At 51.1% G+C, this 27,212-nt stretch overlaps 2 protein-coding genes across 2 annotated transcripts in view; both read left to right on the top strand.

The window, feature by feature from the left end:
• ZNF385C (zinc finger protein 385C) overlaps window positions 1-27,212 on the top strand; it is a 98,607-nt gene that overhangs the window by 35,821 nt on the left and 35,574 nt on the right. The window lies entirely within an intron of this gene.
• On the top strand, window positions 12,368-18,350 carry CUNH17orf113 (chromosome unknown C17orf113 homolog). The gene is made up of 2 exons (XM_067541335.1): window positions 12,368-12,886; window positions 15,986-18,350. Exons 1-2 carry the CDS (start codon window positions 12,368-12,370, stop codon window positions 17,516-17,518), a joined length of 2,052 nt encoding a protein of 683 aa, XP_067397436.1. The 3' UTR covers window positions 17,519-18,350.

The raw sequence follows: 27,212 nt of genomic DNA, 5'->3' as shown, positions 1-27,212 counted from the left end.
ACGCAAACCAACCAGCTGCCAAATAAAATGCCCAGGGAGAGCACCCGGCTCCAGTGACCCAGGGCCAGCCAGTGGGAGACCGAGGGGCATGTCAGCTCTTCTCTCCCTCTCCCCACTGCAGCTTGACCCAGGCCTCCTGGCCAGGGGCAGAAGAAGCAGAGAATCCCTGTCGGAGCAGCCCGTGTCTGAGGCTGTGCGCTCTCTGCATCGGCTTGACAGAACGTAGCCAGGAGGGCCCTGTGGCAGTGCCGAGCTGCACCCACAGCTCTGGGTCACTGGCTCTGCCCTTTGGAAAAACCCCTGCGAGGGCCGACAGGGGAGGCTCTGCATGGGTTAGGGGAGAGAACAGGAGGGACGAACACAGCATGTGCACAGCAGACTCCCTCTCCTCCCCCCTCCCCCCCCAGACAACTTCTTGCGCTGGGTCTGGGGTCTCTGGCATGTTGGGGGGTCTGGGAATGAAGAATTCTGATTGGGCTGGAAGGGGGCGCAGAACGAGCACCCTGGATTGGAAGAGTTGTGAGCAAATGTCACTGCTGCCGTTCCCGCTGGGGCCGGGGGCGTGTAATGCTGCCTCCCCCAGCGCTGCATGCTGGAGCGCTTGGCTCGCCGCCCACGTCACGTCGGGTCACGTTGATCGCAGTGCGCCTCTGACCCAGAAAGGGAAGAAGGGTGAGAGCAGAGAAAAAGAGAGAGGGTTTAACTCCTTCAGGAGCTAAGTGGGACCTGACTTCCACTGACCGCTTCAGAGAGAAGCACCTTCCCAGCATCAGCGCCACCACGGCATCAAAAGCCAGGCGATTGTTTTAAAATGAGACTAGGTGGGGTTCTTCTCCTTTGCCTTCTTTGTCCCTCTCCCGTCCCAGGCCCCTTTGTCGTCTCCACAGCCCTGACCTCGCTACTGGTTCCTTCTCACCCCTCCCCGCATCCCCAGGCCCAGGTGGAAGTGCCGGCATGGACAGTAGGTGTACTGTGGATGTGGGTTGAGGTCAGTGCGGGAAGCTAACCCCAGGGCAGCAGCAGCGGCAGATGAGACGGGCGTTCTCAGAGCAGCGAGCAGCTGCCCAGCGACTGCGGCTGTGCTGAGGTTTTGGCAGAGGAAGGAGAGAGCAGAGTTTGACAGGCTGGTGGATCCACTTGAGGAACGTCCTGTACTGTGTTCAGGTCCCCACACACCTTACCCAAAAGGCCGGTGCTGCACGTGACCTCGCAGGGATCTGCTCTCCCAGAGTGGGTGGGAAATCTTTTCTGACTCCTCCTCCCAGCACGCCTCAGGCAAGACGCCTCTCTGTGACCATGGCGCCTTAAGGCATGGCTGGCTGATCTGACTTTCTGTGGTAGAACGCTGGCCCGAGGCACCACAGACTCACGTGGAGCTAAGCTGGGCAGTGGTGGTTTGCCAAGCGGTAATTCCAGTTTCAGACTGCTGACCCTTCCGAGGAGTTGGGTTGTTTCTCTTATTGTCCCTTTCCTCCTCGCCGCCGATTTTGGAGCAGCTGTTCTCTGCTCGTGGTATTCCACTGCTTTCCGCAGGAAACAGGCTGAAGGATGGGGGAGAGCAGTTGCTCAGTTTTTGGAAGAGCTGAGCATCGGGGCCCTGGGGGAGCTGTTGGGTACTTGGCACCTCGGAAAATGAGGCATTCTGGGCCAGATTTTCAAAGGAGTTCAGCAGGTTACGTCCTGAGTCCCTTTGAAAATCTGGCTCTGCGTGGCACCCTGCAGTCTGCTGGGACCTGGGGAGAGCTGGGTGGGAAACGAGGTGGGTTTGCTTCCCTCTGGAAAATGTTGATGAAATCTTTTTCACTTGTGGTGAGATTTTCTGCAGGAATTTTCATCAAAAGTGCAAAAAAATACGTGGGTCAAAAGCCAAAACATGTCAAGCCACCGAAAAATGTTCAGTTTTCCGACAAGCAAAGTTGTTGAGAAAGGCGGTAGCCACTTTCCACGAGAGGGTTTGTTTTGTCAACATTTTCCATCCAAAAAAATTGTTTTTGATGGAAAATTTTCAACCCACCCTACTGCCGAGCACCTAGAGACTCTGGCTGTTCTTTCGGTTCCCGAACGGGAGCTGAGCCTTGTAGACCTGGCCCTGAACTCCTTTAAAACTTGGCCCTAAATATTTATATTCCAAAACCCTCTGACTATATGATATGGAGCCACAGCCCGCTCCATTCGCCTCCCACCCTGCTGGTGTTCCCTTTCCATCTGCCCTTAGTTTCATTTCTTTATTTTTCACTGCCGCTCGGGCACTGTTGGCTCCCAGGTGTAGCCGAGTCCCGGGAAGGAGAGTGTAAATGCCAGTCATTGTCTTTGTGCCGTTCTGCGAGATTCCGGTCGTTCTCAGGATTAATTGGGCAGAATCCCGCCGGGCAAGCCAGCTTCCCCAGTCTGTAACCTGCAGCCTGTGCTGACAGCTGAGAGGGCGTCTCGGCTCAGGTCCTGGCTGGAGCTACAGAGCATGCTGGGCAGCAGGTATTCCTTGGTGGCAAGAGCGATTTACCAAAGACGCAGCTCCTTGAAAGGTGCTGCGCTTTACATACAGCAGGGCAGGAGCAGGAGGAGGCTGGCAGGAGGATGAGGATGGGGCTGTGCAGACTGAGAGGGTGGCCGTGCCATGCGCATGTCTGTCTTTGTCCCTCCCGTGAACGGAGCGGCTGAGACTTCATGGGGAACGTCAGCTTTTCCCAGATGGAAAAAGAAAAGGTTTGTTTTTAAAGCTGTCTGTCACTAGAGCTGGGGCAGGGGAAGTTTATTTTGCAACTATCCAGTATCCAAACAACCCTCCAATTAGGGTAAAACGATGCTGTGGCCAAGAGCGGTTTAGAAACCCTGCCAGCGTGAAGAGATTACTGCATGGCAGGCCCGTCCTGTGGAAAAAATGGCTCTGCTTCTCCCCACGTCCTCTTTCCTTTCCAACCTGCCGCCAGGAGGGGTGTCTTGTGGCTAAGTCACAGATTCCCTGCGCGACCTTGGGGAAGTCACTTAGTCCCTCTGTGCCTCAATTCCGCAGCTGTAAAATGAGGGATGATATTTCCCTACCCTACTGGGGTGCTGGGGGGATAAATACATCTGAGGTTATGAGGTGCTCAGTTACTGTGGGAAGCACTCCGTGCCCCTGTAACTACCAAAGTAAGTGGGCAGATTTTCCAAAGAGCCCAGCATCGAACATGCATGTTGAGAATCTGGACCAAATGATGGGTGCTGAGCCCTTGGATAACTGGCCCTTGTAGCTCAGCACCTCTCGGAAGGGTTCAGGACCTTCCAGGGTTGTGTCCCAAGTCAACAGTGCCCTTGGTTCCTGATCATACGTGGAAGGAATGCCATGAACCAGTGATCCGTGTGTTGATTGTGTTCAATCTTAACTTGACTCCTGTTCCCAAAATGCCTTTGCTCTGCTGGTGAGAGCTAATTGGGAACCTCTCGGAGCTCTTCATGTTCCTGCTCTGTAAAGCATGGGACGATGATAGCTGGAGGCCCACCTAGAAACATACAGATCTCCCATGGACAATTCACTAGCTAATCTCAGGGCTTCCCTTTTCACAACTGTGGTCTCCGAAGGGGCCCGCAAATGCTTGCAAATGAGTTTAAATTGCAGGTGCACTTCTGAGAGTCCTGCTGCTGTCCCAGGTCTGCTGTTAGAAGGATTGATTATGCGTACAGTGCCCAGACATGTTACAGGACGGATAGACAAAGGTCCCTGCCCCACGAGCAGTGGAACAGGAGATGTGACATGACATAAAAGGGGGGACTGGCAGCGAAGGAAGGCGGCAAGGTTTCGGAAGATAGATCACATTGGAATTCGGTTTAGGTACACACACCCCGTGGTGGTTTGATGGGACAGGAATAGTTTGGGTTTGGTGTTTTGCTGCTGTGGTCCTTCTGGAACACGTGAGTCTTGCAGAGGGGTCAGGATGGGTGGGTTGCTGGGTAGTCCACAGTTGTTAGAGGAAAGGTTGGAAAACTAGCCCAGGGTTTTGGAAGGGGGAGAAGCTCTCCTGCTTCAGGGCGCAAGCCCATGTCTCTTTATTGAGGGCCAGGAAGAAACTTCCCCTCGGAACAAGTGACTCCATAATGGCAGGATTCCTTGCACCGTCCTCTGAAGTAGAACTGGGCCTAGATGGGCCTTAGGGCAATTGCTGGGTTCTGTTTGCCCACCGCTTCTGCATGTCTTCTGTAGAGTCTTCCCTCGGATCTAGTGCCCTGGTAACTACTGCTCCCACCCGCCAGTGTAATGTACCGGCGTAGCCTGCAGGACTGAATGTGGCTGAGTACCGTTTTCCAGAGAAATGTAGGCGGTTCCCACTTCCTGGTTAGACACGACGCCTCCATCCTTACCAGTGGGTCTAAGTGGAAGGACCTTCAGCACCAGGGCAGGGAGGGGGAGTTACCCAGGATGAATCTTTCTGGCTGGCTGATGGGAACTGGGTCAGCCTTTTGCTCTTCAGCTGCCTCCATTTCCCAGCCAGCAGGGTCCTCTGGACGTTTCTGTTTGCGAGCGCGGGAGCCAGGTGACCTGTCAAGTTCTAATCTGAGCTCGGAGCAGGAGATCGGAGAGCTCCATGCAGCGGCGGTGATTAAAAAGACCCCGTCCTCTGTCTCACTTGCATTAGCACGAAATTAAACCGAGCCGATGTTCATCTTCCGAGCCCCCCGTCTCCGGTTTCCTCTCTGCGCTCGTGAGCTAAGGTATCCGGACGAGAACATTCTGGGACAAACAAGGCGTCTCCTGACAGCCTGCCTCAGATCTTTAAAAAGCCACAGAGAGGAATTCACTCTCGGGCTGGCAGCCTGCCCCTCCCTGTTCCAAGGGCCAGCTTTAGCCAGATACAATACAGCTCCTAATCCAGGCCCATTCCTCCCGAGTCACGTCCCCATCTCCTTTTATCTAATCCTGGCTTTGCACCAGGAGCAGGTGAAGCTGGGGGCACTCCACAGGGGCTGGGAACCGAAGGGGCCCGGCAGCGGGAAGACGCACAAAGGCATGCTCCTCTGCTGAAGGACGGTCCCTGGGGGGTGGGGAGGAATACCCACCGGCTAGTAGCGCTACATAAAAGTGGGGGAGTCCTAGAACTCTTCCCTGCCAGATGCATCCTGCTGTCTGAGCAGAACAAGGCAGCCAGAGGCAGCTGCTCCCCCTTCAAACAGTCAGGCATCAATAAGGGGAGGAGAAATGTTCTGGGTCCCTCTGAAGAGCTGGACTCTGATTCGTAAGGTGTCCTTTGTGCCTGGTGACCTCGAGCAGGGATGCAACCCCACACTTTCCATGTCCCTAGCCTCTGTTTGCCAGCAGCTGGGAGTGGAGGACAGGATGGATCACTTAATGGCCTGTTCTGCTCATTCCTGCTGAAGCACCTGGCATTGGCCGGTCGGAAGACAGGACACTGGGCTAAACGGACCCTTGGTCTGACCTGATCCGGCCGTTCTGATGAAGGATGAGCCCTGAGAGGGAGGCAGGCTGGTGGCGTACTGAGTGATGCCCTTCTCCCAAGAGAGGAAGAGCTCCCAGGCCCGTTCCATTCCGAAGCGATCGGGTGCACGAGCCAGAAGGTGCTCAGGGTGGCGGAAAGCTGCATAGTCCTGCTCCCGCTCCCTGCACAGCTAACACCGTGGCTGACACGCGTACTGGTGCAATAGACCCCAGTTCAAACAGGGGTAAGAGCCTATGCAAACCAGAGCCTAGTGATTTTGTTTGTCTGAGCTGGGTGTTGCCACTGGTGGCTGAAACCTCAGACAGAGTGAGCTCCGTCCCGGGATGCATTAAGTGACGTGACTAACATCTGCCACGTGCTGTTTGTTCTCGCTCAGGCCGTTGCTGGGAGGCCCTCGTTATGCTCTTAAACTGAGCTAGTCCTTTGTAAAAGCCTTTGCACCCTGATTTGCAATGGCCCCTGTGCCTCACTGATTTCCACAGGAGAACTGTGCATGCCGAGAAGAGGATCCTTCCAGCTCTTACTTGTTTTCACTTTATTCCCTCGCAGTTCTGAGCATTCCCTGGCCTCTAGCTGTGCAAGACACTGGGGTAAAAGGAATGGAAAGGGGTTCTCTGTGTTGTAGCCGACTGTGATGCTTTGGTTTCAGAGTTAGCCTCTGATCTTGCGAACAGATGGTCAGGTGCTGGCCTTCACGCCCGTGGCTAATGCTGTGGGACTGTTACACCTGTGGGACTCCTGGCCTGGCAGAGTTCACTATGTGGCTGTTCACGGCGTCGAAGTGACACAGAAGGCATCGGGCTTTAACTCTGCTGGCGTGTGATGGTCTAGCTCTCTCTAGCGCAGATGCAGACGTATCAGTAAATTATTATTATTTACTTACTGTGTGTATTGCCATGGCACCTAACAACCCTAGGCATGGACCTGCTCCCCATTGTGCTAAGTGCTCTACACACCCTGCCCCCCAAAAGATGTTCCTTGCCCCAGAGTTTACAGCCTCACACCAGTACAGCTAAACCGAAATGGGAAGGAGAATAAACTATCCTGGTGAAAGACACTTTTGTACTGGTATAACTGCATCCACACCAGGGGCAGTACCCGGGATAACAAATCACCCTTCCTACCCCACATAGCAGCTATACCGGTACAGAACCCGTGTGTGGACTAAGTCTAAAATTCCCTCCCTCAGAGCTGTGAATCTGGGAGAAATGTGAACCGGTGAGATTTACATAGCAGAGGCAGTGCAGTGTCTGTTGTTAAGGTTGCCTAATGCTTTCCATGGTAAGCCCCTGTTTTGTGTTGCCTGTAATGCGGTTGGAGATTTCTGATGTCTCCTGAAATCCCATTGCAGAATTCTTCATTTCACTTGAACGACTGTTCTAACGAGAGAGTCTCTAGCAAGAGAAACCCATGATACAGCGTAATCTGTGCTGGAATTATAGAGCTGCAGGAGTGGCTTCATTGTTTAAAGGGGCAGTCAGGATGCATGGGGTAGCATCTTCTTCGGACCAGCTTCTGTTGGTGAGACAGACAAGCCTGTGAGCTTACCCAGCGCTCTTCTGCAGGTCTAAAGGGGCATTAGCATGTTCAAAGCTGTGTGCGCTATTTTTTTTTGCTCACCAACAGACAGCCCCATCCAACATTAAAAGTGCAAGTATTATTACAATCTCATTGCTCCTTCCTTTGTCCACTTCCTTTTGACCCATCATGGTTTGAACAACAAAAATAGACTAGTCCGTTTCACTTTGACTTCCACAGTCCACGATTCTGCATACAACTGAAGGTTAGCAACGCACACTTTTCCCCCATTAGTCCAGTAGAATCCCATTTATCCGAGCTGACAGCAGCTGGGGCTTGGGCTATTCGCCCCCTGCATTAATGACTGTGATATCATTGCAGCAAAACGGCTGGTTACCCCAAAAAATTAGCAGGCATAATAACGTAATACCGGAGTGTTCATATTGTTCTAGCAAATTTTTCTTAAACAAATAGGTCTTCTCTGGCTTTTCCAAATGACCGCAATTAGTGAAGGTCCATATTCCTTTTCCGCAACTTTCCGTGTCTTGACCGCAACTCAGCCGCAATTATTTGACAATCAGCCAGCGATACAAGTAATTCCTCAAAATAGCAGCTTAGGGTGCTGGCGATGTCTCGCGCCCAGCCTCGGCCTGAAAGGACCTCAGGCCTGTGGCTTGGGGGTGAATGAATCAGCTGGGGAGAGGCAGACCCCCTCCAGCACAATCCCCCCCTTTTCCCATTCCTGGCTACCACTAGTGGCCACTACAGCTGCTGGCGGCTGAGAGCAGCTGAGCAGCCAGAGAGTCCACAGTGCAAGATGGCTGCTCCCATGTCCCAGTGAGTGTGTGCAGGGGCTGCAGGGCTTTGTTTCCAAAGATCCTTGCCTCTCCTCGGGCACCGCTTTCCTGGAGCAGGAGGAGGGAGGTGGGGGGGGCTAGGATGGGTTCAGAAACAGCCTGCAAGGTTCTGCTCCTGGCCCCTTGGGAAGCTGCTCGCTTGGGACCGGGGGGGTTTTAATGTTTGGTTTTCAAGGGGGAGGGTGGGCTGGATTGATTGTTGTTTTCTCTATTTAAAAAAAAAAACCCAAAAGATCTGGGAGGCTTGCAAGCCCCCCTCACTCCCTCCCCCAAATCCCATGGCTGCTTTTCAATGGTACGTATCCGTAGTGGGGAGGGAGGGGGGTTGGCAGTGCAGGGTGGGGTGCTGGAGGGGGGAATATTGCATGTTGCGCTTCTCTAAGCAGTTATCCAAACCTCAGAGATCGGGGGGAGGGGTGTTGAAGCGGCGTGTGTAATCTGGGCTTTCACTGCTTTCTTTGAAGCTTGGATGTCAGAGAGAGAGGCTTATTGTCTTAGAAACAAATCCTGCCAAAACTTCTCTCCAGACAGGGCCAGGCTAACTAGGTGAGGAACGCATCGGGGGTGGGGGTTGGAAATAATTGTGTTGCTTTCCCCCGTGCGTGCACGCACAACCAGCCGCACCTTACAGGGAAGTGTGGCGTTTAATGAGCTGCTCCGTTCTCAGCAGTAAAGGGAGGGAGCCCCCAGCAGACCCTGGGCTCGTGAGCCAGGAAATGCCCAACCAGCTGCTTTGCACCTTGCCCCTCGCTTTTCCCGAGTGCTTTCGGCTTCGGCAAAGGAATAGTTGAATGCATTTTTACCCTTGTTTTAGCCAAGATTGCCAGCTCTGTGCGTTGGAGAGGCAGCCTCTTTGGCTGAGGTTTGCCTTTGGGGTGGGGCAGTTCTGAACAGATTTTTATGACCTTTTTCTTTTCCTTTCCTTTCCTTTTTTTTTAGGATAGCTATTTTTTTTAAAGCAACCTGCTTGATGCTCTTTGTGGATGGTGAGAGGCTGTGAAGTGAGTTTGTTTGTTTTGGCATTTGGAAGGGAACAGAGCAAATGGAGGGTTTTTTTAGCTGTAATGATGTATTACGTGTATTGCAGTAACACAGAACTGACAAGATCCTGATGGCTGTAGCAGCTCAGGTCCCTCTGTGTAGAGAGATACCCGGGGCTTGCGTTCTAGCTTTCCCCCATTATTCTTACATCACCTGTTCCTCTTTGGGTACCTCCACCTCCCCCGAAGCTCTGTTCACCTCGGAGTCCTCCCAGAGATGCTGTGGACTTGCACCCGCTGCGGGTTCAGAGAGCCAGCCACATCCCCTGCTACCATCCCAGGGCAGATGGAGGAGGATGCCGGCAGACTAGCGGGGGGAGCGGATGGGATCCAGTGCTCTGGGAGCTAAGACAGTTTGAGGGGCTGGGTGACCCTGAGCCATCTCAGCCGCTCTGAGGAGGACCAGGCTCTTGGGGTGGAGAGATCTATGTGGTGTGCAATGAGTGATGTGTCCTAGTGGGAATTAGGGAGAGCCTGGGCTGTTTTGGAGCGTGAGGCTGCCCGTGTTTCCTAGGACCCTCAGACCTTCTCTTGCTGGGCAACCAGCTCCCACTCTGCTGGGTCTTTCCTTCCCTGCATCCCATGCAAAAGCTGTGTCCCACTCAGGGAAAGGGACACCCTACCTGGCACAGCCCATGGGGCAGGTAGGGAGAGCCTTGGCATAGCTGCTAGGCAGCTGGAAACGGGAGACCCGGTGGACATGCTTCCCCAGGCGCCTGTCTGACTAACTGGCGACTGCAGAGGAGACATTTAGCAAGAAGCTTTTGGATTTGACTCTTAAACAGACAGGTCCGTCACGACCTCCTGCTTCGCGTTCCCCAGCGGAGACGCTTCTCTCTCTTCCCCAGGGAGCTGGGGGTGAGGCTCTTGGTCTTAAACTGGGCAGGAAGGCTGTAAACTTTGCAAAAGATCCTCCTGCCTTTGCAATGGTTTTTCCTGTGTGCTTGGGGCGGCACCAGGCAGAGGAGATGATAGGAGCTGCCCCAAGGTGCTCTCGGTCTCGGAAGGAAACGGAATCGTTACATTAGCTTTAAAAGGATTTCCACCTCCATGGTTCAAGACATGAATTGGGGGTTGGGAGGAAACCTCCCCTCTGGGCAGGTTGGCCCAATATTGGGTTTCTCTTTCCTTCCACAGAAGCATCGGGTGCCGACTGTGGTTAGAGACGGGCTGGTGGACACTAGTCTGCTCCAGTCTGGCAGATCCTTTGCTCTTGCTTTAGCCCCTGATCCAAAGCTCAGAAACGTCAGCAGAAAGACGCCCCCCTGGCTTCCGTGGGCTTTGGATCAGCCCCGTAGAGGACAGTGCATGCGCGGTACACGTCGAGACGCTAGGCAGGTAACTATAGTTCCTGGTGGATGGGCAGTTGCGGGAGGCGTGTGCTGGGGGGGAGAGTTTTGAACGAAGAGGCTCATGCCGGGTTAGGAGATTTCTCCCCAGTACAAGGCCAGCGTGGAGGGAGCCAGGCAGAGGAGAAGGCACAGAGAGGATTTAGGGCTTGGGCAGAGACAGCGGGAATGTAGGAGGAAATGAGCAGGGAGATTCAGAGCCGGCGTGGGAGGCCAAGGAGCATGAGCCGGATGTGAAAGAGGGAAGGGGCCGCCCAGGGGGTTAGGGTGAGCTGGGTAGGGGGACAGCTCCCCATTTCCTTTCCCCAGCTTGGGTAAGCTGTGCCATCCTCCCCAGCACAAGGGGCCTTTAAATACCAGGGTCCAAATTCGGCACTGACTCTTGCCCATAACATCCACACAGGCTTCCACGTGGTCCTGAGGCCAGCGTGGTTAAAGATGGGGCAAAATGTGACTGATCAAGCCCCTCTGCCTGCTGGAGTAGGACAGCGCGAACAGTTCTCTTTGGGTTGAATGATTTTGGACTGCTGGGACAGCGACGTCCCGCCTGTAGTGAAGGTGGAGTGCCCGTGCTTAGCAGGTGCCCGGCTCCTTACAAACATCCTCCCAAACCCCAGCGGGCGGCAGGTCGTACCGGTCTCACCAGGCTACAGATGGGAAAGTGAGGCAGGCTTGCTAAGTGATGTGAGGTCACAATGGGGACAAAATGAGAGAGCCAAGGTTTGAACCGGGGAGCGCCTGGCTGGAAGGCCAATGCTCCTCCCACTTGCGCATACCTCCCCCGTCAGCGCGGGTTCTGCCGTAGCTAACTCCACGCCTGGGAGAGTGTCCGTGCAGCTGGCTGATGCAGCTCGCCTGTGCTGCAGGACGCTCTCTGGCACGCTCAGGCCAAGCAGAAATCGCAAACTGCATGGCATCGAGTGAGCGTTGGAAGGGGATGGTGGGCGGCACATGCACGGTCGTGGCGCAGATGCCACATTCTAGCCAGTCGGACGTGGAGCTTGGGGACGCCCCCTCTCTGCTGCTGCAGAATCTCTGCTTTAGTCTCTCCTGCGGGCACGGTTTTTGAGGCAGGGCTTGCTGGTTTGCTCAAAACGTTTATTATAGTAACGTCAATTCCCTTCCCCTTTCAGATAGCCCACACCCCTTCTCTCCTTCATTCCCCCATGCCCTTTCTCCCTGTAGCTCCCTATTCCTCCTTCCTGTCTGTCTGTAGTGAAGTAAACTCCGGACCCAGTGATGGGTGTTAATGGGGGAAGCACTCGTATCAGTTGTGGAATAACCTGCCTTCGCCCTCTTTTTGAGAAATCCTGGTAGCAGATTCACCCGCTAGCTACAAGACGCCCTTTGGAAGGGAGTTGGTAGGACATGGGGGTTGTAGGCCGTTGCATAGGAGACTTTCCTTCTTGCATTTATACTTCAATAGTCCTCCCTCACGCTGCTTGTCAAATCCCAGCACTACCGGACTGAGCAGTGTCTGGGTTGTCCACAAGGCTGGGAACTGAAAACTGTTGCTATGCCTTGCTCGCACATAACAGCCTGCTGGGTGCAGCTCCACAGACAGTAGCAACACTGGGGGCACCCATATAGACCAGCCCATGGAAGTTTAATGCCCGGGTTACCCAGACCTGCTCAGAGGGGTCTAAACAATTGGGTGGTTAAAAGAATGAACCTTTACATACGCTCTGACTCCAGCCATTGTTACCCGGAGCTGCAGGGGGCAGCAACAAAGGGCAAGGTTGGGGTAGGGGAGGCTAGTATAGACGAAGCCCTGGTAGCCTGCACCTCATTCTTTGGGATGCAGTGCAAAGCATGCCCTGGGCTTGGGTATCCCGCCTCGCCTTGCCACCTTTGGATGGTGAAGGGAGGCTCTGTCGGCCAAGGAGGACGTAAGTGTAAAGGAACTTCTGAGTTGTCGGCCTGGCACCAAGCCTCCCTGGAGCGCTCTCTGCAGTCGCTCGGTGCCACCGTAACCCTGCGTAAAAAGACAAGACTAAGTAATTAAAGAAGACGAAGGTTTGCCAGCGCCCTAATCCCTCTCCCCTTGTCTCTTTCGTCTCCAGTCGAACCAGGAAAGTGGTACTAGACCTTCCTTACTAAATTAAATGTAGAGGCTGCTCCTCCAAGGAACATTTCAGTTCATCCGTAGTGTTTGATTTCCCAGCCACAGCAATATGGTGCCTCCAGGGAAAAAGCCGGCTGGGGAAACGTCCAATTCCAATAAAAAGTGTAAGCGCTATTTCAATGAGCACTGGAAGGAAGAATTTACCTGGCTGGAGTTTGACTATGAAAGGAAACTCATGTTCTGCATAGAGTGTCGCCAGGCGCTGGTAAAGAATAAACACGGCAAAGCGGAGAATGCCTTTACCGTGGGCACGGATAACTTCCAGCGCCACGCCTTGCTGCGACACGTCACCTCTGGAGCTCACCGCCAGGCGCTGGCGGTTAACAGAGAGCAGCTGGCGTTTGAGTCTCGCGTCCACAGCCACCAAGAGCTGCGCTCCGTAATCAAGGTGGAGGTGAACCCAGCCAAGATAGCGATCCTCACCACCGTGTACTGGATGGCTAAGGAGGAGATCCCGGACGAGAAGTGCGCCTCGCTGCTTGAGTTCCAGAAGTTCAATCTCTGCCAGGCGTTGCTGAGCTCGGAGCACAATGACTGTTATCACCCCAGCAGCGTCAGAGAGATGCAGGTGTGTGTGAGAGCTCGGGGCTGTTGGGTCGTGTTCTCTGTCCATGTCTTTGATTGCAGTGGCTTTGGGGCTGCCCTGCCAGCTGGCAATTTACCCGCTGGTTTTAATGCCCCCGGTTCAGCAAAGGGCTGAAGTCCGTCTCCAACGAAGCGCCCAAAATCGCTTAGCATGGGCTTTAACTAGTTAATGGGACTTGAGCATATACTCACAGTTTTAAAAGCATTCCTGAATCAGAGCCGTAAGCATGTGCTCCAGTCCCAGTGTGCCGAAGTGCTTTGCTGAACCAGGTCTAAGAGCCTCCTATTAACCAGAAGCCTCCTGTCTTTAAAAACTGCTTTAAGGTGTCCACCGTGTAGGTTCCAGTATAATTTTATGGATGTTAATCATGATCCTAGGCACTCTTATAGTGCTCTGTGTTCTCCTAGTGCCGTGCAGATGTTACCTAATCAGTCCTCACCAAACCCACTGGTAAGTGGGTAAGCAGTAGTATAGCCCATTTTACAGTTGGGGAAACTGAGGCACAGACAAGTTAATGAAACTGCACAAGTCCACTCAGTTGTTCAGGGCCTGCAAAAGTCCTGGGCATCAGGTCATGTTTGGTGCATAGGTCTTGTTTGCTGGCCTCTTGTAAACGGGTGAATTTCACCCTTGGAGAGTCATGGTAGAGCTGGGACAAGAACCTAGGAGTTGCTGGGGTCACCCATTGGGTCACCCATTGGCTCAGTCCATGCAGCTACGCCACCTCCTGATCTGCACTGAACCTTCACGTGTAAGACCACTTGTGGTTGGCAATCCTTCTTTGGTGTTCCATTGGTATGCAGGCTAAAGACAAGTTTCTCTGTATTAATAATTGATGCAACATCTTGTTGGTGTCAACAGCTAATTAGGCAAAGTGGATAATCCCTAGGGGCCAGTAGAAAGTGATAGGGTCCATCAAGGACTGGCCTTTGTTAATAAACCAGGAGACTTGCATTCAGTCTGTCATTCATATGCTTTTAATATATATGGAGAGCCATTGTGCTTTAGACAGAAGTGTAAAGAATCCATTTTTAAAATCAGAAATATTTTTTCCTCCCTCCTGTTTGAACAGGACAGATTTCACAGTAAGTTAATGCTGAATATTTTAATGATAAAAGCTCAAGAGATCAATTAGCATACCAGAGCACTGTGGGGTTTTTGGTTTTTTTTTTTTTGGTTTTTTTTTGTCTTTTTTTACCCTAAACTGGGTGATCAGCAAGATCAAGTAGAAGGTAAAGCGTTCTGAGAGGATTTTCTTAATTTTACAAATGTTTCATGCCTGTTAAAATCAAATTAATTTTTAGTGAATCTTGGCTGTTTGCCAATCATTTAGATAACTAAAGAGCCCTATTTTACTGCAGATAGACTAAACCCACTAATTAGATTCCTCAGCCTCGAGTGATACTTACAGCATTTGCCCCCAAAAAAAGGATTTGTTCTTCAAATCAGTGATATTTTAATGAAATGGGCCAAATGGAATTAAAAAGAAAAAGACACCATGAAGTTTTATTGCTTCCTCAATGTGTGATTTGTTTTTAAAGCATGAGAGTAATTGATGAAATTCTAGCAAAATAAAAGGCAGGTCTTAGGTATGCTAATTATTCTCTAACGAGGATAAGATCTCAGAAGTCATTATGAAGTCCGTGGAGGGGAAAGATTCAGGACTGCATTCCTATTTGGGACACCACCTAAGCACGTGCTTAATGTTAAGCATGTGCTTTTGTCTGATTGAACTCACTGGGACTTAAGCACAGCCTAAGGCAAAGTATTTGCATAAGTGCTTTTCTGAATAGGAGTGTTAGCTTGAGTTTTCAAATACCATCTTATCAAACCAAGAAGCAAATGCCCTTATTTAAAAAAAGGAAAGCTATTTGGGACGGAGACTTCCGTTTCTTGTATGTTTGTTCAGCACTGCGCACATCGTGGTCCTGCCTCTTGAATCCTGTAGGCCCTCTCACAACATAATTCATTAATAACACGGCCATATTGTATAGTAACAGACAAGAACAGCACTATATCACTGTCATGGACATGCGTGAAAGGAGAACAAGGCCTACAGACAAAGGCATCCAACGAAGTGGGTTGCAGCCCACGAAAGCTTATGCCCGCAGAAATTTGTTAGTCTTCAAGGTGCTACAGGACTCTCTTTTTGCTGTATGCAGACTAACACGGCTACCCCTCTGAGGCCTACAGAGTTTTGTTTGTTAGTGTAGGATACTGCAGCTTTTCTTTTTTTAAAAATAAGGGTTGCCGGGATAATCGTCCCTGTAGTTTTCATGTAGAAGTTTCTGCTCTCTGTCACCGCAGGGTAAATCGGGAGGGAGTCCTGTGGAGTTACTTCAGATATAGGCCCCAGTTTAGGAAAGCGCATCTGTACCGGAAAGGCACGTAAGCATGTGCTTATCTTTAAGCATGTGTTGCAGAGTAAATTTTTCAAATGTGTCTAAGTCTCCCTGACTTTCCTTGACTCCTAAGTGACCTAGGAGCCAAAAGAGAACAATTTAAAAGCACCAAAGTCCCATTTCCAAAAGTGATTTAGGCGCTTAGGAGTGATTTAGGTACATTGATTTCCATGGGAGTTGTGCACCTCTGTGTCTTGGAGCAACATTGTTATAAAGTGCCCAAGTACCATTGACTTGCATCTGACGAAGTGGGTTTCTGCCCACGAAAACTTATGCCCAAATAAATTTGTTAGTCTTTAAGGTGCCACAGAACTCTTGTTGTTTTGCTAAAAACAGACTAACACGGCTACCCCTCTGGAACCCAAGAACCAGTGATATTCACTGACTCCTGAGTGACTTATATGCTTTTGAAAACAGGATTTAGACTAAGCCATTTGGGTGCCTTTGAAAATTTTGCCTTAAGTCTCATTGAAAGTCAGTGGGACTCTAAGTCAAGCACGTGTTTAAATGCTTTCCTGAGTCAGGCTGTACACTGGACTAAGGGAGATCAGAATCAGGGCACCTGGCAGCTTTTAGGAGTTTGTTTAAGCATGCTGCGAATCTCCCGTGTGCTTCGAAATTCATTTTAATTTCTTTTTCCCCCCTGCCCACCCTGATGCTGCTTCGTTAACTGGCTCAGGCAGCGATCGTCAAAGTCCTTCACAACGAGGACAGGCACAAGATGAAAGCCTCGCCATTCGTTGGGCTGGTGGTGGACGAGACGGTCGACGTTCTGGAGCACAGGAACCTGGTCATGTTTACAACTACCGTCTCCCCGTGTGACGGGCAGACCTCTATCACATTCCTGGGCAGCTTTGAGCTGCCAGCCGGGGAGGCCTACACTGTGGCGGACAAAGCGGTTGAGGTGATGCACTCTTTTGGCGTTCCCACCATGAAGATCACGTGGCTTAGCTCTGATGGCTCTTCCCTGCTGGCCGATAGGCCGAATGGGTTGGGGACCAAGCTGAAGTCCATCTGTCCCCTTCTCACTGAGCTGCACTGCGTGTCCCACAGGAGCTCCCTGCTGCCATCTGAGAGTGTTGTTAATATCGAGTATGTCCGGAAATACGAGACAACAGTGGACGCCGTCTACAGACTCTACTCCAACTTCAAAGGGGAGAGCAATAGCCTCCAGGAGCTGCAGAGTGTCCTGGATTTGTGCGAGATAGACCTGGAGGGCCCCAAGACTATCCATTGGACTTCCATCTTCCCGGCTGTGGAGGCAATTGACTCCTCCTGGCCTACGTTGGTGCTTCTGCTGGAGAGCGAGTCGGAGAGGTCTCCTGTGGCATTTGGCCTCTGTGAAGAGCTTAAGAAGTTCCAGTTCGTGGCTTTCACAAAGATCCTCCTGGATGTCCTCCCCATCTTCCAGAAGCTGAGTCGGTTCTTCCAGATTGAGGACTTTGATCTCTCTATCCTGAAGCCCATCGTCTCTGCCACCGCCACCACCTTGCAGGCTCAGAAGAGCACGAGTGGCCACAACTTCCAGGAGTTCCTCAATGAGATGAATGAGCATCCCTGGGAGGACCGGGAAAACGAGAGCCGTTTCTACTACAAGGGGGTGGAGCTCGCCAGCTGCTCCAAGGTGCACCTGAAGAACTTTGAGCATTTGAAGGAGACCTACCTTGAGAGCATGCGGGGCAGCTTGCTGGCTCGGTTCCCTAGCCACGTGCTTGAGTCTGTCAACTCCTTCTCCGCCATCTTTAACCCCAAGTGCTACCCCCAGTCTTTGGATGATATCAGCAGCTATGGCATCAATGAGCTGAACTTCCTCTTGCAGACTTATTCCCGGGTGGTGGTGAGCGAGCGGGCGCTGAACGATTTCCCCCTTTTCAAACGGATAGTGTTCAGCCTCAGCCAGCTATCCTTCAAGGACCTGTGTGTCAAGCTGGTTTACAGCAACTCCGAGATGCACGAGCTCTTTCCAGACTTCGCTGTCTTGGCTGCCGTTGCTCTGGCCTTGCCTCTTGGCTCTGTGCTGTATGAGAAGATCAACCGGGGCAGGGAACTCATGAAACGCAGCCAGTGGCGCTATGCGAAGGACGCCGGCCTGTCCAACCTCATGAAAATCGCCATAGATGGGCCCACCATTAACGAGTTTGACTTTGCGTTAGCCACTGAGTATTATGAAAGTATGAGAGAATCCAGTTTCATCATGGCACAGGTTAAATGAGATGAAAACCAAGTCACGTTTCTGGGTGATAGAATGTGAAAATATGAAATATTTTTTATTCCGAGATAATGTTACCCTACTGAAGGGGTGTGAGGCCTTACACAGAAGTGATAATATTTAAGGGTTGAATTTTGCTTTATTCTCTTCAGTATGATTTTCCCTTTGCTTTACCACTCGCATCTCTTCCATCATTTCTGATCAGCCAGCCAAATGAACACACTACAGAATCTAGGGCTAAATGTGAAATGTCACAAGAGTGTTCTAGTTCAGCTTTCAGAAGCTTTTCCTACTGTGAAGCCGGAAAGTCTTAAATTCATTTCAGTCCTGATATCCCAAAAGAAATTGGATTGAATTGGCTGAAATGTTTAATATCCATTTTTCTTGCTAGTTTTAGCAACGCTATTAAATTTCAAATTGTGTTTAGATTCACTTTATCTTTCCTTTACAAACAAATCTCATCTCTTGAGCTGAAACATAAAGTTGCTTCTGCACACCGATTCCTGGCAGTTTTTCCTTGATGTTATGCAAAAAATATCCCGTTTTTTCTCTTTGGAGCCTAGAGAATGAATACTGAAGAGATAGCATATCTTTCTAGTTCTGTCACAAATCTCGCCATGCCTAGCCGTGTCTTGTTAAAATTCCTTGCACATAGCACAAAAGATTTTTTTAGTGTTGGAATTAACTCATAATCATTACAAATGCAAGTGATTTGGAGAATATTGTAATCACAAAGGAAATAATAACTTTTAAATGCATCATTGTGTATATATGTGTGTGTATATATATAAATGTATATAAATATATATATATATTAAATAAATATATCTTAACTTTCCTAGCGTTAAAGTACAAAGATATCTAAAAGGACTTTTTTTTTTTTGCAATGACAAAATAAATTATATACAAAAGGGGTCCAAAAAAGTGATACAGTGAATTTCTGATCTTGTCAGAAAGATGCCATGTCCTCAACCTTTCTGTCGCAGTCTAAGTCTTCTGCAGTCTTGCCACCAAAGAGAGAGTCCTTTAACACCTACCTTACGGACAGACTTGTCTTGTTGCTGTTGATGTTTTAAAAAACAAACATCCATTCCCTCCCCTTGGAGTGAGTGACGTTGGGACAGTCAGGTGTAATGACAGCTCATCTAGCCAGAGGTGGTCAGTGCTCACGCGGTTAACCTTTGTAACCATGTCCAGGTAGAGTTTGTATTGCACGGCACGTGTCCTTTCTGTTAATTACACAGCCTTGTTTGTTTTTACCTACCTTGAGGTGTTTTTCTTCGTTTGGGGGCGGGAAGGGAGCCAAGGCCCTTCCTACTGGTTTTAATTCGTAATAAAGTCAAAGCGTTGGACTAAAGCATCATGTCATTCTAATGCTTGTGCGCTCTGAGAGCTGTGCTCAGTTAGCAGAGGCCTTGGGCAACATTAACTGCACTAGGAGGTCAAAAATTCCCCAAGGTCTCCAGTACTGTCCCTGTCACCGACCCGCAGAACCAAGCCCCTGGTGCTTTCCCTGCAGCCCTCACCTTGTCCTCGTGGACAATCATGGCCAGTAATAAAGACGCTGCTGGCTCAACTTCTTCCTCAGTTTTACCTGCGCAGCCCCACTGAGTCCTGGTTGCGGAGGCCTTGCTAAGATGGAATTTGACCTGTAAGCTCTTGATTACTGAGGATGATGCATGCAAAAGGAATTTACTAAATTGACTTCCTCTCCCACGGGGCGTTTGCAGATGTGGCAGCCGTGGGGTGGGGCGGAGAGGGAAGTCTCTGACCTTCTAAACTCGTTGGATTTTATATGGCTGGCAAGACCCAATGAACAAGGAGCCACCAGGGTAATTGCCAGAGTCCCATTTCAGAGCAAAAGACCCACACGCTCACCTTGGCTGATGGGTGTTCTTAGGTTGTGTAGAAACATTATTTGTCAGGAATAATGAACTCAACGATCTCAATCTTCAGCATATGTTGAAAGAGGCGACTGAGTCCCTGGTTAGCCATGGCCCTAGCTCTGTTCTTTGTTCTAGCTGCTAATATCAGCGCGATTGTGAATACATTTTGGTGCTAGAGCTGCAAGATCGTAAGCCATTTGCACTGAGATGTTCAGATCTGAACATGAGCTCAGCTCACTGACCAGACCTGGCTACAGGTTGTTTTCTCTCCAACATGTGCTAGTGAGAGGAGGGAGTAGCTGTTACTCTCTGTTTAAGGAGTGGAGAAGGGAGAGCCGCAGGGAGCATGAGCAGAATAGAATTTACTCCAGGCATCAGCCACAGATGCGGGGAGGTTGGGTTGTTCTAGCTGGCTTCACAATGTACGCCCAGTGCCCTTATCCCCGATCCAAGGTCGAGGGCAGCTGCAGAGCATTGCAGAGACGATCTCTGCTTTCTCTTGAGAAAGAGATGGACAAACCAGAGCAGATCTTGGTCCCAGTCCTGCACTGAGCTCTGCAGTGGAGTTAGTGGCAGGATATGAGTCTTTTGTGGGACCGCCACCAGAGCCAACCCTGCTGCCTATTTTGTGTGGTGGTGGTGGGGAGACTTTGGGATATTGGACCAAAACAGACGTGGTGTCAGTGAGTGTGACTCCACTGAGTTGGGTGCAGGCTCAGCCTGCGGACCCCAGATTTGAGTAGAAATTGCTTACCTTGTATGTGGCAAGGACCCTGCAGGAAGCTGCAATTTGCAAGCTGTTGCTTCCTAGGCAGTTGTTTGCACTGTTGATCATCTGGGCCAAATCCTGAGACGCTCTGAGCCCTCCGCGCCCTTTGAGGCGCTCAGCACGATGGCACCTGTGTGCAGCTGTCTCATGCTTTGACCTCCAGCCTTTGGAGGGAGGGGGCAGAAAGCGATTCCCAACGGTCTGATTAAAATAGTTGAAGTGAAATTCAATCCATGCTACTCCGAGGGCAGAGATTTTAAATCCTGGGGTAGAGAATCGGAGAGACAACAAACGTGCTAGGAGTGCCTATAGACTGAGAGAACCAGACTGTTTCTGTGTAAATAAACTGCTGCTGTCCTCACACGCCTTGTGCAGAGCTCATGCCAACTGCTGTTCCATGGCAGTGTTGTGTGCACAAAAACGTGTCCTCAGCAAATTCTGATGGGAATAAACTCACAGGATTGACGCTGATGCTGTAGGGTGCAGGTCTTAGCAATTCACAAGTGCATGCGCAGCACAAACTACAGTTCACCTGCTACTCGGATCGGTTTTAAAAGGGACTTGGTTGGGGGGGGAGCGAATTGCAAGAACGAATGTGGTCTGCATGTAGAGTGCTGGCTAGAGAGCTGGGGTAGCTGGAGCCTTTCCTTTCCAGCCGGCGTGGACAGAGGCAGTGTGTGCTTCCTGCACCCTGGCCCTGATTTAGCAAAGCACCCTTAAGCACATCCTTACAGTCAGTGGGAGTGCTCATGTGATAAAGGCTCAGCAGGTGGTTTCGTGCCAGGCCGTCTCGGAGACTCGGTCACTCCGATTGAGGACGGTCGGGAAGGTGGCTTTGAATAACCAGCAAGTTTCAGAACGTGTTTGAGCTGCTGCCAGGCTGATTCCCAGACGGGCGGCAGTAAATTACCCATTGGAGCATCTGGCAGATCCTCCATTGCTTGCAGTCCGTAAGTCAAGGCAGGAGTCCTTCCTGACACAGGTGCGGTAGTGCAAAGAGCAGCTGTGCAGTGGGGACCGGAATCACTGGGGCAGGTTCTCTGGCCTGTGCTGGGCCGGCAGTCGGACTAGATGATCAGAACGGTCCCTTCCGGCCTCTGACCTATGAATCTATGCAAGTGCAGGCCCACCTCGGCGGGGGGAGCATCACTTCCAAAGTTGGGAGCCTAAGGCAGATGACAAGTAGGATCTGATTGGCTGGGAGGTTCTCCCGGGGGAGGTGCTTTGCTAGCTAAGTATTGCACTGAGATCAGATTCGGGCTCCTTCTCTGGCTTCTCTGCAGCAGCTGCTGGAGCATCATGGCCTCCGGTCAGCAAAGCCCTTCAGCACATCCCTGTCCAACAAGCACTTGCTGGAGCAACCTGCTCAATAAAGAAAGGCCCAAATGTGGGTGGTCCCTGTGCACAGAGGGAAGGGATGCTTAGCCTTTGTGACATTGTTTAGGGACATTCGGACGCCTGTGTCCTACAACTGGCTGGTGTGTGACCTGGGGGGTTGGTTTTCAGCTAGGAAGGTCACCACCGCCCTGCCCTTCCCTAATGCTAATGAGCAGGAGGGCCCTGCTGGATAGGTAAGGGGAGGGAGGTGTCTCAGGATAGAAAAGGTCAAGAACCACCCGTCCTAAGACACAGCAGTGTGGGCCTCAGTTTCCCTTCCTGGGTCGATAACGCTTCCCCGTCTCGTTTGCTTGTCGTGAGGCTCTGCCAGCCAACGTCTGGCAGCTCCTGAAGCATGGGCAATTATTCCCAGGCTGGCAGCTGCGCTTGCGCCCGTTATTCCAACCCTGGCGGTTTTTCCACTCCACCAAGCATCCCGTCGCCTCGCTATTTTAGACGGGGGTGGGGGGTGCATTGATATGGGTTTTATTGTCGCTGGTGCAGCACAGCGTGGAAGCTGTGAGGCAAGCCTGCGTTTCGGTGAGGCTCCAGGTCTGCATAGACTCATAAGCACAGGAAACAGAAACGAATGACTGCCACCCTGAGAAATCTTCTCGGGTTCTAAACAGGCTTGTTTTGCCAGTCCCGATCCGTGGGTTACCCCAAATGGGGACAGTGGTTCTGTGGGACCCTTCGCTCTCTAATCCACGTATGGCTTATGGCACTGCAGGGGCACAGTATATGCAGATGGATCGGGGCTGTTTGTTGCCGTCCCTGTCTCTTTTTCTCCCTATGCATTTGTACCCCACTTGGCACCATGGTGCAATATCTGAATGCCTTTAATAATAATACCCCATTTGACAGTTGGGGAAACTGAGGCTCGGAGAGGTGAAATGACTTACCCAAGGACACAGAGTAAGTCAGTGGCAGAGCAGGTAGAAGAAACCAAGAGTCCTGCCTCACAGCACTGTGCTCTAACCACTAGATAACACTGCTCTGTGCAGCACGTGTAACATGTCCTGTTGATCAGCCTGACAGACTCGAGAGACAAAAAATCGTATGTTGAGGATGCTGCGCTGGGTCTTGGGAGGAAGTCTGGATTCTGTTCCTGGCTCCGCCACAGACTTGCTATGTGACTTGGACAAGTCACTTAACCTCTTTGTGTCTCAGTTCCCATCTCTGTGAAATGGGGATAATGATATTGATATTCAGCCTTTCTCCCACTGTTTGTCTGTCTTGTGTAGGCAGAGGGTAAGCTCTTCAAAGAAGGGACAGCACCTAGCAATATGAGGCCTCGATCTTGGGAGGGTCTACTGTAATAATAATCATCTAGGTACCAGTCTGTGTAAGGGAAACAAGAACAATTCAGCGAAGCACAAATGGAAGTGTTGTCTAGAGTTATTGCTAGCAGACTTGTTTTCCCAGGGAGTTCTTTTCTGAAAATAATGTCAACCAAACCATGCTACTGTCTGTAGCTTAGTTAAATGCTCTGCTTGTGGAAATAACAACCTCCCAGCCCCACATGTCAATGACACTGTGCTAGCAACCGCCACGGTTCAGCAGCGCGGCAACGCCATTGCATTGGCTGAGCCGCAGTCTCTGAGTAGCCCATTTAACCATCAACAGAGGCCGAGACGATTCGCCAGCGTCATTCCTCACAATGTGAACTTTAACGTTCATTTTTGAAAAACCATTTCAAAGTGTGTGGGCAAAGATGAGCAGAAACCTTTGCAATCCAGTTCCGAATACAGTCATTCTGATGCTGCTTTTCGGTCCAGTATTATCACGGCATGTAAGAGGCTGGGATTCAGGGGCCTCCCTAGGGGGTGCTGATCCCGCTGGATGCTCTGCCTGCCATCTCAGATGCTGTGATGCAGAAATACCGTTTCACGCCCCAGAAAGTTGTTTATGCGTTGTTCACCCAATTTTGCTTGGCTTCGCCTTTTTTTCTTTTTTTCCCCCCATTATTATTTTATTTCTTTTTTAAACTGTTTCCCAGATTTCCCTCCTGGGTGACTTTGGAATTAATTCGATCAATGCACGCCTGATGAAGCAAACTGTAATTTTTACCCTGGAGTTAGAACTGGCTCAGGGATAGCGCCTATAAAGATAAAGAAACGAATATGTTCATTCTCCCAGAAAGAGGTCATTTTTGCCTGCAGGGCCAGTGTGTCATGCATTTTATTCTGAAATTCAACAATCCTTCAAACTTTGAATTTTCCCCTTGGCTCCCTGATCCGCCAGGTTGATCGCAGTGAAGAATCTGAAATACATAGAACGTACGTCCGTTGTCAGAGGAAGGCCCTGATTCCGCAAAGCAATTGGGCACCCGCTGTGAAGTGCTTTTCTGACTGTGCCTGGAATGCTGAAGTGGAGAATTCAGGTCTGAAGTGACTCTGGAGGGGGATTGTCAAAGGCGCCAGTGAAATCCTGGCCCCACTGAAGTCTGTGGGAGTTTTGCCATTGATTTCATTGGAGCCAGGATTTCACCAATGAGATTTAGATGCCCCATTGCCACTTGCGCCTTTGAAAAACACCCCCTCGATTGCTGCCTTTATTGTAATAACAAAGAGGCTGTGGGACTATTGGGTAGAGACGTGGGGTCTGTTCCCAGCTCAGGTGCTGGCCTGCAGTGTCACCTTGGGTGAATCGTTCACATCTTTGTGCCTCTGTTTTACCCAGCTGTAAAATGCAGATAAAGTTACTGCCCTCCTTTTCAAAGCCCTGGGAGGTGGGTGGATGAACAGAGCGAGGTGGTGGGGGTTAGTGTTACCGTCACTGAAAGGTCTGTTCAGTCACGTTTCTTTCACGGGAGGGAAATTTTGGAAAAGGCTTGTGTTTCTATTGCAGGCCCAGATCTTCTCCGCGCCCCTCCAGATCACAGCAATAGCTCTGCCAGCGTAGGGGAATTGTACATTGTTGTGACACAGCCACTAATGGACACACAGTCACAACCTTGACAAAACCCTGAGTGCACAGAATGAGAAGCATTGTGAGCCTCTGGAAGAGCGGCACGGAAAGCCTGTTCGTACGTGGCACTGAGGGGCTGCGATGGCCCTGGTTGTTACTCTTATTTAGGCTTTACGTCGCGGGAGCCTTCAGGCCTGTTGTCTCTGGTTCCGTGTGCTTTCCTTGTTTCCAAAGGCCTTGATTTCGGCAGTGTCTCCGCGTTGATCCAGGGCATGGATAGACCTGGGAGGGGGAGGTGCCAGGCTGCTCATTCCCAGCTCCGCTACAGAATGTCTGCATGCCGCGGGCAAGCCCCTGCGTCCTTCTGTGCATCAGGTCTCCAGACGCAGTGTCAGGCTGCTGTCCTTCCTGTCCCCCATGCTTTGTGTCTCAGCTCTTGAAGTCAGTCAGGATGCAGCGTCTGCATGTCTGCATTGCCAGCTGGGGTCTTAGAGTGGGAGCTCTTGGGGGTGGGGGATTGTCTCGTGCTAGCACGATGGGGAACGATCTCAGTTGAGGCCTTTCTTTCTTTAATGATGATGATTGCCTCTTCTCCATTCACTGGGTGCATGTAAGCTTCCTGCCCGTTGCCACCTCAAAATAGATGATTATAACCAGGATTCTAACGCCAGACGCTCCCAGGAATTCTCCAGGACCTCAGAGCATCAGACCCTTGCATCACCTGTGCCCGAGTCCCAGGGGACGTTCCTCTGAAAGGGGCTTAGCCCCACTTCATGGGGCAGCAGGATGCCGCCCCCCTTGTTCATGCAGTGCTGTGCCAGCCAGCCGCTCTCCTGCTGCAATTAGCGTCTTTGAACGCGGGTTCCCTGTGGCCGATCCCTTCTCAGCTGTTCATTTTTCTGTGCGCCGGTGGGGGAGGGAATCACACCTGGACCGACCCTGCAGCTTGCCCTGGGGCAGGGGGTGCTCGCTGGATGCTTTGTTGTGTCATGCGATAAATGCCCTGGCTTTGCTGAAGCTTGGTATTGTTTGCTGTTTGATGAGCTGATGGCACAGACGAGGGCTACATTTTGTTCTCCTACCAGCTCCAACCTTGGAGCTGCACGCTTGCCATCCCCCTTCTCCCATCCGCACTGCCCACCTTTCCAGCTGGGTGAAACAGGAGCTTGGAGCACCCATCGCACCATAAATCAGTTTCCTGCCTGAGAGGGGCCTTCCGTGTTATCTGGCATTATCAAGATGAGTAGCTGGAATCAAAGTGACCCTGTCGGAGCTCAGACAGGTAGCATGGATTTCCCTTCCTGCAAGTCCGCATGGGAACCTCATCTTCCAGCAGAAAGAAGATCTAAAAAATACAGGCTCAAGAAATGGAAAAGGCAACGATCATCGTTGTTTTAAAAACAATAAAAACCCACCTCCTTTCTCTGGAAGCACCTGACCTTTTGCCAACAGGGCTGCAAAGATAAGATCTCACCCAGACCTAAACCATTAACTTTCCGATGAGCTTCCACGCCGTCAGTAATACTTCTGCTCTTATGCAGAGAAAGCCGCCGTCCCCAGTTAATTGTGTGGCTTTGTTAATGGCATGTTTGTGATTTTAGCAATTTATTTAAAACCACTGGGATCTCTTCGAAACAGAAATGTGTCTTGTTATATCAGAATAGGCCTCTGAACTCTGAGTGTCTTTGTGTGATTTAAAGCCAGCGGCCAGTTCCTCTGATTCCCCTGTAGTTATCCGTGGCTTGATTTACTGTATCTCAGTAAGTGCACAGGGCAGGGCTGCGCTCGTAATGTTTTCATTTCTGCAGCGAGCAGTGGGGTTCATGGCACCAATAAATGCAGCATTCCCTGCTAACAAGCCAGCTCTCCTTTATCAGCTTCAGAGTTTTTAACGTTATAGCCCAGGCCGCATTGGAGGTAGGAAGCCTAAAATAAATTAAACCTAAAGGGGAAAGGTAGACACTGCACTTTCCTACAGAGAGGGTCAAGCAGAGATCAGCGGCATTTATTACTTAATAAGCAAGATGGGAACATAGGAGCAGCAGAGATCCATGGTCCAGTCAGTTCAGTCCCTTGTCTCTGGCCGTGGCCAGCACCAGCTGGGGAGAGGAAGATGCAAGAAACTTCTCTGGGCAGTTGGAGTGATCTGTCCAAAGGGGACGTCTCTTTCTAATTCCCACCCTGGGGTCGAATGGGGCGTGAAGGGGGAGGAAGGTGTCTTCCAGGCTCCGCCCACAGAATAAGCTCCGCCCAAAGAGCCAGCACTCCCCATTGCCTGGGCAGATGATCAGACTATGGCTGTGTTGCCACTGGACCAGGTGGGACCAGAGCAGGGGCCCTTTCCACAGTGCAAAGGGCAGTGGCTCTGCTAGGAGCTCCCCATGGAGCGTAAGTGGGGTGGGGGCTTTGCCCTGGTCCCACGCGCTGCAGGTGACGCTTCGCCCAAGAGACTCCGCAGCTCTGAGTGTGCATGGGCCCCGGGGAGGGGGTTCGGAGAGGAAAGTTCCTAGCTTGCACTGTCTGCCTCACCTCCTGGGATCAGGGAGCCTGATGCTGGCTGATGCTGCGGCCCCTCTCTGCTGCCGGAGCAGCTCCGGTGTTTGAAGGGCCTTGCAGTGCGTGGGGGAACATCAGAACAGCCAGACAGGGTCAGACCAAGGGTCCAGCCAGCCCAGTGCCTTGTCTGCCAACAGTGGCCAAGGCCAGGTGCTTCAGAGGGAATGAACAGAACAGGTGATCATCAAGCTAGAGGCTA

Source organism: Emydura macquarii, unplaced genomic scaffold, assembly GCF_026122565.2.
Source record: "Emydura macquarii macquarii isolate MOO-44397 ecotype Brisbane River unplaced genomic scaffold, CSIRO-AGI_Emac_v2 contig_629, whole genome shotgun sequence".
Classification (NCBI taxonomy): Eukaryota; Metazoa; Chordata; order Testudines; family Chelidae; genus Emydura; species Emydura macquarii.
Note: the sequence above shows the minus strand (reverse complement) of the source record. Positions and strands in the feature narration are given on the sequence as shown.

What these genes read in the sequence shown, in the direction of transcription:
- CUNH17orf113 (XM_067541335.1), top strand. Translation starts at nt 12,368, where the DNA reads ATGGTGCCTCCAGGGAAAAAGCCGGCTGGGGAAACGTCCAATTCCAAT. An exon ending in GCAGCGTCAGAGAGATGCAG is followed by an intron (nt 12,887 to 15,985) that starts GTGTGTGTGAGA and finishes TAACTGGCTCAG; the next exon opens with GCAGCGATCGTCAAAGTCCT.